This window comes from Varanus komodoensis, unplaced genomic scaffold (assembly GCF_004798865.1).
Source record: "Varanus komodoensis strain SLA01 unplaced genomic scaffold, ASM479886v1 scaffold7_3, whole genome shotgun sequence".
NCBI classification, from domain to species: domain Eukaryota; kingdom Metazoa; phylum Chordata; class Lepidosauria; order Squamata; family Varanidae; genus Varanus; species Varanus komodoensis.
This window is the reverse complement of record NW_025336480.1, coordinates 17,382,683-17,398,777: the sequence shown is the minus strand read 5'-3', so window position 1 is coordinate 17,398,777 and position 16,095 is coordinate 17,382,683. Positions and strand designations below refer to the sequence as shown.

General features: G+C 45.7%; 1 protein-coding gene across 1 annotated transcript in view; it reads right to left on the bottom strand.

The window, feature by feature from the left end:
* Positions 1-6,895: 6,895 nt before the first annotated feature.
* The window catches only part of NDST1 (N-deacetylase and N-sulfotransferase 1), a 34,918-nt gene continuing 25,718 nt past the window's right edge, over positions 6,896-16,095 (bottom strand). The window contains exons 12-14 of the mRNA XM_044454375.1: positions 15,215-15,324; positions 13,619-13,721; positions 6,896-10,722 (exon numbers count right to left, since the gene is read on the bottom strand). Of these exons, the coding sequence (XP_044310310.1) occupies positions 10,603-10,722; positions 13,619-13,721; positions 15,215-15,324 (333 nt within the window). The 3' untranslated portion in view covers positions 6,896-10,602. The remainder of the gene's footprint in view (positions 10,723-13,618; positions 13,722-15,214; positions 15,325-16,095) is intronic.

The following is a 16,095-nucleotide window of genomic DNA, read 5'->3' as shown; positions in this document are numbered from 1 at the left end:
ATCAGGCAGGCAAGGGGCAGAAACCGCTTCAGCGTCTTTGCCTGGACATTGCATCCTGCCTTCTTTTAACCTGCAGGCAATTAGATTCTTACATAGGAAGCTGCCCTGCACTGACCGACGAGTATACCTTGGTCCATCTCGCTGCTTACAGTTGACACCGACCAGCGGTAGCAAGCCAGGGCTCAAGTGCTACCTGGCAATGCCGGCAGCTGAGCCTGGGGGCTTCATGCTGCTTCCCCGAGAGGATGTGCTGTGTGCATCACCTTCGCCGCCCTTGCACACCCTCTCTGCCACTCTCAAAGCATGCAGAAGAGCAGCGGGGAAAACAGACTAAGGATCTCACCCAGCTGGGCTCAGGGGGTCCTTTCGCCACCCAGTGCATTGGCACTGTTATGATCAGAACCTAAGGAGGACAAGAAACCCATTTGTGCCAAGGGGAAGTGATAAAGCTTGACCACTCGGCATCCCCTCTCTGTTTAAGGCAGCCCATATTTTCCCTGAACACAGGGCGCCAAACCAGAGCTCACGTCGGTGTGGAGATTCCCACGACCTGTAGAAGATACTGGCTGCATGATCTATGTAGAAATTGCTTGGTACAACTTACTACTGAATCTGCTGAAAATGGAACTGAGACATTGGTTATGCTTTTAAATTGCAAAGCTGGCTGCTTTAGGACAGTGCCAAGTCCATGAGACTGTGGAGCTTACGATCCCAAGAAAATGGCACACTGGATTCATGTTCTTGGTTAGCAGAATTGAGGTCTTTTTGCATCTGAGCATGTCCCAGTTATCTGGAACTGCCTGCCAGTTCACAGAAATTTGTTTAGCATCGGGAATGAATTCAGGCTTGGCAGGATTCCTCTAGTGTGGTTTTTCTCTGAGCCAGAGCTCCATCTTCAACATGTATCAGGATGTGCATTTCTTATGAACTGCACTGAAAATTATCAGAGTGGTGCACCCAGACTCAAAATGCAAATGCTCCAGTAAAACCAAAATGTGGGCAAGGCTATGGTGAGCCTGAGAGGACTCACAGCCACGGCAGGGGGTAAGGGAAGCCAGTGTCAGCTGCCCCAAATGCCGTCTGAGCCCTGGGTGGGCAGCTGGCATTGGAAGCTCCAGGCATGTGTGGGAAGGGGCTTTTGCCCGCTCTTGCCCAGCAAGTCGGAGGCTCATCACTGGTACCCAGGGGTTTTCAGAGAGGCTTGCTCCCCTGCAGGGAATAGGTAGCAACTCAGAGAGTACCTCGGCTATTGGATGGTGCAAAAATGAAATAAATACATAAATAAAAACAATGCTCACTATGGGATGTCATGCCCTGTGAATCTAATGTGATAGCCATGAGGACTAAGCCTGTTTCTCCCAAAATGCAGCTTTCTGCACATCGAGAGGCAGGGTCTGAATTCTTGGCTGAAATGCCAAAGCCAGCGATAAGCCACGTGGTGTATGAGAGCCGGACCACATTTGGCTCTGTGGCACACTCTGCGCAACAGGCAGAGTCAGATGGGGCAGGTGCAGCATGATCCGTCCTAGAGTCAAGCATCAGATCAAAAGGGCAGACCAGCAGCGTGGGATCCGATGTCCCCACCTTCTGGCCCACAAGCAGCAGGAGCAACCCTGCTCCTTTTGGCTGGGATGCGGGGAGAGAGATTTGGTTCGGGACCAACTTCTCAGCATGAGCCGTGCTTCCTAATAGTTGGCATTCTAACTTCACTGGGGGTCTTCTGCAAAGGACCTCTGCAACACTCCTGTTGTATCACAAAGGCAGCCCAGCTGGTCATCTTTAGCATAACAAAGGTGCAGCTAGACACCTCTGGTCTTGATCTGCTTGGACAGAAGCAGCAGATAGAAGGCAGGGTGGCGTGGGGGAGAGATCAGCCTATGACAAGTCAGGCGCCCTGCAGAAGCATAGCATACTACGAGCTAGGCTGTGTGACCCAAGTGATTTTTAACAAAATTATGCATCTTCTGTTGCTACAAATTATGGAGCTGGAGAGTGAAGTCGTGTCAGTGAGAAGTCAAGATAATCCCCCATTTACACGGGGATGCAAACAGAGCACCATTGATTGCAGAGGGAGTCCCTTTAGAGAGATCCCACATGAGGGGGTGGGCCATTTGCGAGCTCAAGCTGGTACTCTCCCTCTCCTTACCCCACGCTCTGCAACCCCCGATTTCCACTTGATTCCCAGGGTGGCGGGAATCTCTTCACCCAGGAACAAGGACCCCTGGAAGCACGTCACCCTACGGTGCCCATGCAACAGGGCTGAGAAGAGAAGGCTGGCTGGCCGGCTGGGTTGGACTGGAAAGGGTGTTTATGTCTGCTCAGCTCTATCACTACCCTAGGTAGCTCCATTCAAGAGTATAATGTCCGTTCTATACATTTGGAAAGGAAACAATCGCCCACATATGCTATTCCTTCCTGGAACATAGAGACTTGATGAGGCCCTGGGGTCCTGCCCTTGCAGAAGCAATAACTGCGAGGGCATTCATTCCTTAAGTAGTAATTACTAGCCCTCAAAGCTCATGAAGAAAGAACTTCCTTCCTCTGAACAGGAAAGCTTTCATTTCTGTTGTGGAATCCTGTGTCTACACACCATCTTGTTCGTTAAGGAAATTTGTTGGCTTCAGGGAAACTCACTGCTTCTTTGATTATATGCAATTATTTCCCCTGCCCCAAAGGGTCCTAGCAGGCCTTTCATCACAGGGACTGGAAGCTTGATAAGCCAGAAAGAACCTTGAGCTATTGCCACACTGAGCGACCAGTTATCGTCTGTCCAAGTGCAACAAGCTGGCAGGGTCTCTATAGAGCAAGGCCAGGGCAAAGATTGAATTAGGTTCAACATTCTGCTAGTGCATCTAATGTGCATGGCAAAAGAATTGCTGTAGGAGGCCCAGATTTCTTCGCATGTGCTTTTAAACTGGCCCCAGAGAATACCGAGCAGGTATCAATGGTCTTTTTAACTCTGCCTTCTTCTGATTAGCAAACTGTGCAGTGCGGAGGCATTTCTGCATGACGCTTGCATGTGTTCAAGCCAACATAAGCTGGTCTGACAACTTACCGTCTTTTGTCATTGGAGAGGAAAACATTCTGTTCCCTCTGCAGGGAACAGGTCATAGGAAGCATATCCTTCCCAAGTACTGAATTAGAAATGTAAGACTGAACTAAAAAGAGAAGGGAGGAAAATCAGGATGTAAGCATCAGACTGTACTGCAGCCTTTTCCAGGGCTGGCTGGGGGAGACTGGGAGTTGTGGAGGGCACCAGGTAGGCGAAGGCTACCATAGCAAAACACCTCGTGGTGAAATCTATGTGGAGAGTGATCTTATCTGTTCCTCATGTCCAGTGCTAATGCTTTCCTGCTTTTCAATCAATTGGTTGCCGTACACCATTTATGAAGTTTGCTGTGTGCAAAGGCTGTGGGAGTGCTTGTGTGTGTGTGTTTTCTCACTGGGGAGCATCAGTTATGCTATCGTTCTGAAGACTGAACTTGTACCAACGAATAGTTGCAAGAGCCATCTCATATTCAAGAAAAATCAGTGAAAGTGTTGGCGACAGACATTCAGCAGAGGATTTTTTAAGAATCTTTTTAACAAGCTTCTGAAACATGCTTGCCAAAGGTGCAGCAGTTTGGATGCTGTGTGCCCGATTCTGCCAGCCAAATCTCCTTCAAATAAACATTGTATTACATCTCCATCTGCACTATCCTTGCTCCAGCTGTTGGCCCATACACAAAACTCTTGGATTAAGAGTCCCTGTGGTGGGGAATATGGAAATAGCGAAGCAGTAAGCAACTTCTAAACCTGAACTCCTGACAGTGAGCTTTTTCCCAAGCCATGCAAAGATGAACATCGTTTCAGCTAATGAACACGGTGCTTTGTGGAGCCCTTGGCAACAAGATTCTGAATTTCCCCTATGTGATGTGAAGAAAACCCTCTGTGGTGTTGGCGGTAGTAGTGGGAACCTGTTAAGAAACTACAAGAGGAAAGTGGTTATTAGAAAATCTGCCTACATGGCTGCTAACTAGCACAGTAAAAATGGTACAAGCAGAGACTGAAGGTCAGAGAGCATTTAGCTGGGGTTCCTGTAGCTAAGAGGAAATACAGAATCAGAAGCATTGATTATATTTATGTTCCTCCTTATTTCCTTTTGCTAAGAATTTAAGCCCTTAAATATTTCTCCAGCTTAACACCATTTGATCCTCACAACAACCCTGTGAGGTAGGCTAGCCCGAGTTAGCAACTGGCCCAATTCCACCAGTGTGCTTCCATGACTGCGAGCATCTGGATGGTAGCAATGACATCGCCCCTCCATTAGAGAGAAGCTGCTCTCATTGTCATTCCAGGCCCCTTCTGGATTTTGGCACTAGCTACCTGTCTGCTCAAAAAGCATTAGAAAGGCCTTGCATTGGTTGTGCTTGGCAACAATATGCTCTCACCTGTGTTTTCTGGCTATCTTAAGCCAGGGGGTGGAAACAGGGCAGGGAAGGCTTTACTTCTAAGGCCTCAGTCTCCTTCCTAGTCATGCACATTCTTCATCCACGATGGGATAAATGGGATGGTTGCTGTGTTCGTAAGTAACCAATTTAGTTATGTGAAGCACACCCACAAGATGGCAGGGTCAGCTCAGGATTAAATGCAGCTGATATAAAGTGTGTATTTGCACCTGCAAGCAGTTGTAGAAATGCTGGCTGAGATGCAATTGTATGAATTGCAGAACATGGTCAGAGAAGGAAAGTGTACTGCTACTTCTTGTGGAAATTTCCCCCAGACTAACTCAAGGGTTGTTGCAATGGTATAATCAAAATGGGTGCAAACCTGTAGGAACCCCTTCACACAAGTGGAGGGCTACACCGATGCAGTTTCACTCCATATTAGCATCTTATCCAGGATCACAAGAACTGCTATTTGACAGGCCTTATTTTGCTGGCAGTTTCGTTTAGTTTTCAAGAAGCTGATGCTGCCACCTTCTGGAGGAATGCCTTCATTAACAGTTATCACAACATCAGCCTTTCTAATTACGATTCTAGTTACTTTCTGTTTTTTAATAACTTCAAAAGCATTTGCAAGTGAATCAAGAGGTCAGAGTGTTCAAATTCCCAGATGAAAACCAACTACAGAGTCCAAGGTTGGAATGAAACTAAAACAACAATCTTTTTAAACTTTTGTTTTTTCAATCAGTATTCCATTGTTGGTAATTATTCAATTATTATCACCGTTGCTTTTAGTGGTTGCTATATAATGATCATATTAAAATCACAGGGTTCCCACAAAGCATGACTGGGCTGGGAAGCTGAGGCTGTACCAAGCCAGTGAAGTACACTAAAATGATCATGCTTGTTCCTCTACTGGGAACTTCTGGCCCTTCCATCAGCCCCAGTCTGCACAGCCACGGGTGTGAAATTGTGGGCACAGTGGTTCATCTTCACTTGGTAGCCAACATGTTCCCCATTCTGGCTCTTGACTGGATTATCAGCAACATGAGCATGTGCATCACTGAAGTTGATTGATAGCAGGGCAAGATACCTGAATGCAGAGCCCATGAATGAGATGCTCAGGGACTGTGAAGAACTGCATTTGGGAACTGAAACAGAACACAGGCAAGATTTGATATCCTTTCAGTCCAACTCAGAACAGTCCAAAACCTCTCTTTGGCAATATACTCTTCAGCCAGAAGCGTATCAGCCTTGCATTAAAGCTTCACCTGTAACAGAAGCTGGAAGCTTTCGCATTCTCTAACATGACCAGAGCTCCTTAAAAGCGAAGAAAGACGGTGTTTTCTTTTTCAAATTCAAGAAGGTGGAAAGGGAGGGACAGCACAAACACAGAAATAGGCCACACAAAGATCTAAAAACAGACAACCCCATTTTATTAGCAGTTAGTTCAACAGGACCTTACATTAGTGACACTTTTTCTTCTGAACCCAAAATGAGTTCAAGTACAGATTAAAAATATGGGAGAAAGACTCTTAAAAGTATTCCTTCCCCTTTCCTCCCTCCCACCATGAAAATACTCCCTTCCCAATGGGGAACCATACAGAATTTCATGCAAACATAAACAGTGGGAATCCTCAAAGGTCTCCTCCTTTCGCCAAGAACAAAAACGGGGGAGGGGTGAAGGAAAGTAACACGGGGCAGGGGAACTCCACAAACAAAATGAAACAAAACTCGAGCTTCTTAAAATGCAGATATTGACACGTTCTCTGTGAGGTTTGCTCAGCCAGGGCAAGTGCTGCCTTGTGATCCTGGCTAACCAACTGGAAGGCAGAATTTGCCTCATACAGTGCGGGCTAAATTACACCAGCATTTTGGGAGAAATACAAATTAATACTTTCAAACAATCGGCATGTATAAGGTGAGATCTTTTTGCAATTGTTGCTTTGGCAATATGATGCCACACACTGTAGATAGCTACCTTCAGATTTATTTATAAAACATCTACACTGTTTTGTTATTTTAAATGATACAGACAGCTGTGCACAAAGATAATCACAAAACTCATAATGAGAATGAACTTCCGAGCAGCAGCTACCGTGCCCTCTGCAGCTTACCGTTAAAACAATTTCCTGAAGTCTCTCCTGAGGGTCCTCGTGTGTATCCTTCATATGAATAAATGAGGCCACAATTTTCATGTTATTTAATGCCTAAACCTGTGGCTTGACCATTAGGACACTAGGGAAGAAAAATAATAGCAGACAAAGGTGTTGGGAGCAGGAATGGGACCCAAGTCTGCAGGGCCGCCTCCTCTTAAGCTCTACAGGACATCCCAGCTCTGAAAGAAGGATATTATTTTGCAGTTGTTATGCTGAAACTATTCCTTGCCCTAAACTGAAGCCAGAACTTCTGGAGTGGGAGTGTGTGATCTCCTTAAGAGCACCCAAGTTACAGCAGCCAGTGCCATCTTTTGCTAGACAAGGGAAGAAGCCTTCCCACTCTCGCCCAACTGGACCTTCTCAACATGAGCACTCACATTTTTTTTATTTATTTAAAACTTTTATATACCATCCACTAGCAAAGTCTCGGGATGGTCTTACAATAAAACCAAGGGGAGCACAGCATCTCTTTGCTGTGCAACTTATATAGTAAGCAGACCTTTCACTGCCTGTGTGGCTGTTGGCATCTTTCTTGCTTCTCCTGCTTTACAGATTTGCCTTTCTCCATCAGAAAAGCATTTAAAGGGGAAGGTATTGCCCTTGCTGACCTTGTGCCTTATTTCACAATAAAACCACTGGGAGAAATACTGTTGCCGCATTCTGGGTCTGACACTTTCATTAATTCTATCACCAGGCAATACTGCTTCACTGACCAGGGCTTTGAGTTACACCAACTGTAGTTGTCAACATTCAAAAGGTCTCTGTGGGATTGGTAGCAAATCAGCCAGAGTTTTCTGGGAGTCAGAAAAAATAGCTCATCTCCTGCAAATACCCAGTGATTTATCAATAGATCCTGATCTATCTCCTGCCCACCCCAGCATATGCCAGATGTAAAGAACTGCTCTTTGTAGCATCTGCTACATCATTCTTATCTGGAAGGGAAAGTGGCTAGGAAGAAAGGCTCCTTCACTGCCAGCAGTTTGCTTTTCTCTACTAAAAGCCTCTTGGGGCAGAAGCCCGTCAACACAACCTTGTGTACGTGCATGCACTCAAAATGATCTCAAAATGAATAGCCTTCCACGAGCCTCCAATTCAATGCTCTACATTGCTCCTACCCCAGCCATATATTCTTGTTAGCTGTTTAAATAAACTGACTGGATAAAGGATAGAAACAAATGGCCACAGCATTTGTTGAATGATCCTCTAGGTGGTGCTCAGTCACAATGTCAGAGGGAAGTGTATGTTTGAGCAGGGATACAGGAGAATCTCATTTCAGGGGCAAAATCATCTGAAAATACCCCCTTTGCAACCCTGAATGTGGACTGCATGTTCTCACAAAATGTTTGCACATTCATGTACTTGCATTCATGTTCAAAAATGCACATTTAAAAATCGCATTTTCACATTTTGGTCCATGTGGCCAGGGGAGGAATGCAAACTTTGAAAGATGCACACTTTTCCCATTAAAGGTATGTACTTTTTCCAGTCAACCTAACTGGGGAAAACAGGATGACGATGAGAAAGGAAGCAAGCTGAACTGAGCTTTGACAGAGTTTAGGAACCAGCATCCCTGGTTCTCCCATCTCTGTCAGTGCAGCGGGGATGCATCTGATGGCACAAGATGCATCCTTGCAATTCAGTGGCAATGCACTAAGAATAATTCTGCCAAAACATCTTTCTCTCTCAGGGGAGTGAACCTGGCTTGGGTGGTTCTTTCAGGCCTTATTTCAAAAGCAATCACTTGCAGGCAGGAGAAAGGGATTAAGAAACCTCTCTCACTTCTGCCACTTCACCCTATGCCCACAGAGAGAAGTATTCCCACTAACATGCTAGCATGAAGGACACCCATATAAGAAAAGGATCCCTGCTGGATCTGCCTAGCCCTACATACTGTTTCCAGCCATGTGCAGCTAGATTATTTCAGAAAAAACACATAAATGAATGGTAATATGATGGGATAGCCACCAGTGCCCATCCAAGTCCCCAAGGGCCAGAAATAGGTCCTGTACACTTGATTCTTTAAATTCTACTAATGCCTTCCATTAGCTTTACCTATCAGTATTTGTGTGATTGGATTTATTCAAGTCTAGATTTAAGCAAGTGCCTGACATCCTCTAAGTCAGGGACAGTCACTGTGTTGCCCTTGGACATTGGTGCTTACCTGAACCCCTTTCTTGAAGTCCTCAGTAGCGCTGTACCAGTTGTCATTTGTTTTTTGTTTAATTAACATATTTCCTTACCAGTGCCAGAGACTGTTTCATAGGAAACTGAAGACCTCCAGCCTCTGCCACCTTCATTTCCAGTTAATGGCTCTGGGCTGCATGGAAGGGCTCAGAGACATACTGAGGAAAAGCTGATGGAGGGAGCCCATGGCAGCCATTTTGTCGTGGTGCCCAGGGTAAGTTCTGAAATTGCCAAATGTGCCCACAGGCCCGAAAAAGTTGCCTACCTCTGCTTTCATGCCTTACTGCCACCACTGAGGGTGAGCGTGCGGTATATGTTTGAATGCATTCAACTCCCAACAGAACCTCAGGCTTCCCAGCTCCAGACGAACATGCCTTCTCTATGAACCTATCCAACAAGTGCTTTAAGACTGATTAAGACAAATGTGGCTTAGTTGCGATCCTGTTTAACTTGTCTCCAAAGAAACACAAACTAATAGTCAACTGCATGTACATGTGTGAGTCTCTCACAGTGATGATACCATTTCATTAGATACACACACCCAGCAAACGACGTGGGCTCGGCTGAACCAAGTTTCTTGATCACCACTCCAAAAGGAAACCCTGGAGGAGAGCAATCTATTGAAGCGGGCCCAAATTCTTCTAATAGACAGATGCCACGATGGCAGAGCAGCCAAATCCACAGGCCAACTTCCTTTTCATGGCAAATTGGACAAAATAAAAAACTGTGATCCAAAATGCGAAGTGCAGCATCCAAGCGATGCACAAAAAGTAAAAATACTGTCCTCTTCATGCTCAAGAGGCTCAAAGTCCTTATGTAATCTCCTGGGCAGCCATGATCCCAAGGCCTGTCTATCTTGCTGGAATACCTTCCTGTTGCTTAGAGCTGGCAGGTCATGTGTGCTAGAAGGAACTAGGATACTGAATGGCTTCAGTCTTGCATCACAGGAACCACCTCTGGTATGTTATAAAAATGTGACTGCAAACGAGGTGAATGAAGTGATATTGATAACCTTCTGGAACAGCTCTCCTGCCAGGCATGGTGTTGGATGAGTATGTGTTCCCCACTCTGATTCCTCCCACCCCTTCCCCAGGATGTCCCCAAATAAGATGGGGGAAAAATAATCCATCTGGGATAATCTAAATATTGCCAGCACCAAAGTCTTTCAAAGTCACCTTGTATAAAAACAAAACATCTCTTAGCTAAGAATTCTACTCCACAACATCATCTGAGTCCAGTGTGGGTCTGAGCACAAATTGCATATTTAGGTCCAAGGCTTGCAGCTGGGCCCCCATCTGGCTCTGAGTTCATACCACCCACATCGTCTTCCAAACTCGCATGATGCAGGAACTATTACTAAGCAACCCCCAGTGAGTCCTCCATTCCCTTTTTTCCTAATCACCTGATGGGAAGGAATCTGCTTGCTGTAATACTATTTCAGCTGCTGCGACTGACGGGTGAAGAAAGAGCTGATCTTTTGTGGATCCTCTTTATCAGGAAGCAGGGTTACAAGCTAGGAGGCAGCCTCACCACGAGCAGTGAAGCGGGTTCCCGGGCCACCTGGAAGGTCTGCGTCATGCTGGCTTGCCCACGGGGTGTAGCTAATCATCGATTCCAGTAGGTCTCAGGTGGCTTCCAAGCTGCAATGCACACTGCATGGGTCCTTTCTGCATTCCCCCCACCCTCCCCTGGAGACCTCAAATAGATATTGCTCTAAATGCTTCTTCCCTGGTTGTGTACCGCACACCCATTATGTCATTTCGGCCCGGCGTACAGGTTTGGGATCCTCCCCACGGACTCTTTCTACTATTGCTCAATACAGGAGATAAAAGTGGCTATCTAGTGTTCTGGAGTTCCTCCCGCAGCCATGTTGGCAACGTCTGGCCCATTTTGTACAGCAGCTTGGAGAGCTCTATGTTGTGGTCTCTGTAATAGTCCCTCAGGAACGCTCTTGACTGCAGGAGGAAAAAGAAAGTAAAAAGCAAAGAAATGCTACTTTTACAAGTGCCATATTCAATGGACATGCTGCGAGAAACGGAACAGAGCCTAAGGCAGAGCAGCAGGCTCCACACTTGAAAATAAAGCAGCTCTCAAAATAGAAACCCCATGAAAGGCAGTGCATTAATGCTCAACCAGGCCACTCAAGGGAGCTTAATTCCCCTGCAACAACCTGCCAGTCCATACTAGTCTCCCTGGGAGCTAGGATACAGTAGCAGATTCCAGGGATGGCCACTTCTTGGCATGGGCCACCCCACACCTGCCACTTCTCTCCAAGTTCCAGAAAACATTGTATTGATGCCGCAGTGTCACCTCCTCCTGGGATTATGCAGGCTGAACTACAATTCCCATTATCCTCAACAGAGAAATGCCCATTCCTTGGATAGGATGGGTGATGGAGCAAAACATTCCAGGAGGCATAAGACACTGCAGTGTCTGACACGACCAATGCCCTCTGGAACCTCCAGAGGAGCATTGTGAGCTGCTCTGAGTTTTTTAAAAGAAAGGAGAAAGGTGGGATATAAATCTAGTAAATAGGTAGATAAATGGGAGGAGGAAACAACCCTGGGCTGGCCTTGCAGGTGTTGCCAGCACAGAGCCCGCTGCCCCACAAGGGCAGGAACCAGGCTCAGTGCTGGACCTGGGGCTAGCGGACTGGCCGGGATTCCAAGCAGAATCTACACGGGCGCCGATCCTGGCTGGGCAACAAGCTCGGGAAGGCAGTGCTTTCTGCTCAGTGTCTGCTTGCAGAAATCAAGAAGGGCTGTCTGCATCTGCAAGCACCCTGCATGATTTTACCCAACATGCCTAGTTTAAGAGCCACTTTGCACATTACACACAGGTCAGCCTAAACTTACGATCTCATGCGCTCCTCAGAAACTAGTGGCCAATTACAGCTTCCTGTAATACTATCGACCCTTTTCAGAGTAATCCTGAAAATGTAATCAGCCTTAAATAGCCCTAAAGGAGTCACGTCCTAAAGAATAATCAGTCGGAGGAAAGAATGGGAGGTTATGTTGATGCAGCTGCACGCAAGTACTCCAGTTCTGGCCTCGCAACATGGGAGCTGCTTCCCCACAGTGAGACTGCACACTGCTACGTAAACAACTACGTGCGGGAATCACAGGGGGCAGCGCTAATCATATGCATATTCACCACCTGACTGTCCATCCGGGAAGGACTCCCACAACTGGGAAACTCAAGAGCAGAGCCAGTCATATCCAGTAAGGGGAGCACCTTTTATCATCTTCAGTTGCTACATAGCTGCGATCTTATCTGGGTAACTGGAGCTTATCTCCGATATGTACATATTAGTTACATCCTGGGCTACTGTGATGGGTTCTGTGTGCAGCTACTTTTGAAGGCAACCTGGAAATTCCAGCTGCCACGGTACCCAGTGACTCGATTCCTTTGTGGGGGCTAGACAAGTGGCTCTTGTTACAGCAACTCTATACTGCTGCACTGCGGCCAGTGGGTGCCAGGCCCCATGCAAAACCGTAAAGGGTCCAGTTATCTGAAGCACCTCCTACATCTCTAGAATTTGCCTGATTGTTAGATCATTGTTCCAAGTCCTAATTGCTGGCCCACCATGAAGAGACATAAGGTTGGCGGCCACTAGAGGAAGGCCTATGCCCTGTGGAACTGCCTTCTGAGACATGCACAGCTGGTTCCACCTGTGGCTTTTAAGTGTTTAAAAAGGGTATTTCTTTTCCTTTGGCTTTTAAATGAAAGCTGTTTAATTATATATCATGCTTTAGTTGTTTAATCTTTTTAATTTGACCAATTTTACCTGTTCAAAAACTGATGTACGATTTTATGAAGTGGTTGTACTGGTATCGATTGAACATGGTACATTGTAAGCCACCTTCAGAAGACTCCTTCCTGTTTTGGAAGGTTACTAAAAATGCATTAAATCAAGAATGAACAACACAACTGCAGACACCCCCTTGCACTTCTGTTTGCGCTCCCATTGTCCTGTGATACAGAGGTGGCGAAATAAAATAATCTGGCGGTTTGCCACCAACATGCAACAGTGCACTTGCTGCCAATGCACCACTGAATTGTGGTGGCGAACCACCATGTTTCCCCTGGACTCGCCGACACAATACCAAATTTCAGCGGGGAACTCAGCAATCGGTGCTCGGGTGTGGTCCTCCATGCATTTGTGTAGGGAGTAAAATTGGCCACTGGACCCCCAAAAGGTGTCCATCTCTGCATTAATAATAATAATAATAATAATAATAATAATAATAATAATAATAGAACATGGGTCCTCAAACTACGGCCTGCGGGCTGGATCCAGCCCTCCATAGCTCGCCACGTGCATGCGTGTGGCAAGGTGCCGGCTTGCTCACAAGGAGATTGTTTTGGACTCACTCGGAGAGAAGGATCTCCTTGCGAGCAAGCTGGCCTTGAGGCACCGGTTTGCTTGCAGGAAGTTTGTTTTGGACTTGTTGGGAGAAAATGATCTCTGTGCAGGCATGCCCCTGCCTTTCTGCATGCCCCCCCCCGCCCACACCGCCTTGCACCCACCGCTGGGACCTTTCAACTGGCCCCCTATTCAAAAAGTTTAAGGACCCGTGGACTAGAAGGTTGAGAGTGCGGATCAGATGGAAAGATCCACGCAGCTAGTTCTGCTTACATGTCTCATACTGAGAGGACTGGTGAAGCAGAATTGCATTTTACCACAAGAAAGTGGCTTCCACAAGTCTAGCGGCAGATGCGAATGGGGCCTCTGTTTTGCAGAACTCTGAAGATAAGCCAAATTCAGCCGTTGCACCGTCAATCATGCCAACATCTCCAAAAAGTCCAAGAGAGAAAAGTTCTCACGGATTCAAAGGCTGAAATGCTTACATCTAAATCCATCTCTGGGTATTTCCGGCCTTTGCTCTTCCCCAAGCACTTGGTTTTCCCTCCTTCCAGTAGTTGGCACCAGAATCCTTTTTTGGGATCAAACCTACAACAGATGACAGGATGAGTGAACAATAATAAGCAAACTGCTCTTATCCTCTTGCTTTGCAACTTGGAATGACTTAGCTGTTTTTACTAATGTGCCAAATACATTCTGTACAATACAGAAATCATCTGTCACACCAAGACAAGCTCCATTTAAGCAATAGATTATGTGAATCTATTCCACTTTTGACCAAGTGATATCTGTCTGTTCCTCACAGTTCCAACACAAAGAAGGTCACAATGGTGTTAGAGGAGACAGAAATTTCCATGCATGAAGCTTTGACTTTAAATGTCTACTAATTTAGCAGCATCAGGGTTATTGGGTTTTTGTTTTAAGTGCCGGGTAGAGGACTTAAAAGCCTGTCACAAGGCTTACAATGCTTGTTCTTAATTTAGAAATATTTCCTCTCCAAAGTGACACACACACAATACCATCTGCTTTTATAAAATGATATATTCCTAATTCTAGTTCAAGTATTTTCAAAGCATTTGATAGCACTTGATTTACAAAGGAGTTTTAATTTATTTCTCACAGTGACATTGATATGTATTGGACAATACAAAGTAATTGTTATACTTATATGGTATTTTTAAAGAAAGAAACATGTTTAATTTGAAGTTCAAATGCAGTGAAGGATGGTCCTCAAGAGATACCAACTACATACTGCTTTATTCAGAAGAAAGTAAGGCTGAACAGACTTTAAGGGCCAAAATACAAATTAAAAGCATGCACACTGAACAGTTGCTCAGCAGCCCTTAAAAGGGGTCAGAATAAGTAACTTCAGGACAAGGTAATTAGGAATGGAGAACTGGTGGGAGAAGGTGCTTAACCTGATTCCCACCCACTGCTTCTCCACTCTAAATCACCACTGGACCAGCCTCTTTTTCTTCAGCAGGAGTTCAAATGTGTTCCATGCATTGTAAGTACCACTTGCTGGAACTGCTTAGGAGTGTGCTTTTGAGTAGACTAACAGTGAGTGTGGAATGCCTACCAATCCCTGCTATTTTAATCCCAAGTTTGATCCTCTGAAGTGGCTTTTCAAGGAGTGGGGAAGACTGTGGGACCATTATTCCATCCATGTATCAAGCCATGGAAAGAAAACAACCCACCATCCAGTACCCAGACATTTGTGCGGCACAGGAAGTGCACAATGTAATTGTGCAATTGCCACAGAGAATGCCCAGTTTAGGACTAAATAAGGTTCTGCAGATTATTATTCTTACTACTACTGTAACAAAGGTAGAATGAATGCCCGAACCCTAACCACTGCACACTGCCACGTTTCTTGGCTAGGCATGTTGGCAGACCTTCAGGGCTGTCTTTATACCTGTAAAATGGAGGAAGGCTCACCACTGCAGTTCTCCTAAGTTACACTTTAAAATCAGCTTCTCAGTGACCAGAGAAAAATCTATGCAATGATGCATCCCATCAACAGAACTGGCATCATAAGTACATGCAAGGAGTATGTAAAGTCCTTGATGAGAGAAACTCACGCTAAAGTTTTGTGGTAATCTATGACATTTGTCACACCAAGAAATTTCTGGACTGTTTCCATCACTTTGGCTGGTTCTGTGCGTAGCAGCTTGCCATCCAGAACGAGAATCTGAAAAGACAAAATTTGAGTTTCTTACTTTGATTCAAAACATGCTCAAACCCAGCCACAAATGCAGAACACTTGGGGCAGCCAGGCGTGATTGGTCTCCTCTTCACAGCACTGCAAAGGAGCAGAGAAGTGACCTTGCTCCTCCTTTCTTTGTTTGAGCAGGATAGGACTTTGCGTGTCACTGCACTGAATTGCTATTATATCCCTTCCTAAGGACACAGGTCTGGGAAGGTGTAGACATATACAGAGTACTTACTTTAAATTTTGCACAAACTATACACCAACTCTGTGGTACTGCACTAAGAACATGCTTGACCTCTTAATACACTGAACTCTTTAATAGCAGGCTAGGCCTCATTTTTCAAAAGATCACAGAGCAGAAGCTACTTACCTCTAGGTACCAGTCTGAAATAATACATTTCAAAAGCAGTATAGCTACTGGTATGCAGCAGTAAGTATTTGGGAGTTTGGGAGAAGAATCATGCTGTGGTTAACACTCTAACACACTCAGAACAACTGTTTACTTCCTGCCTGTGGCTTCACTCTAAAACAGGATGCCTGTTTGGGCTGCAGGCACATCTGGCAAATTGAGAATTATCATGGGCACCACCACAACAGGGCTGCTATGAGAAGCACGGCAAAGGCCAAGTCACCTACCCAAAGGACTTTTTACATGGCAGGCATGGGGTCCGAGCCCCAACCCACCAAACAACCTCTTTGGAACCACAGTTTTCAGAGCAAGAAAATAAATTCATTACAAGATGGGAAACA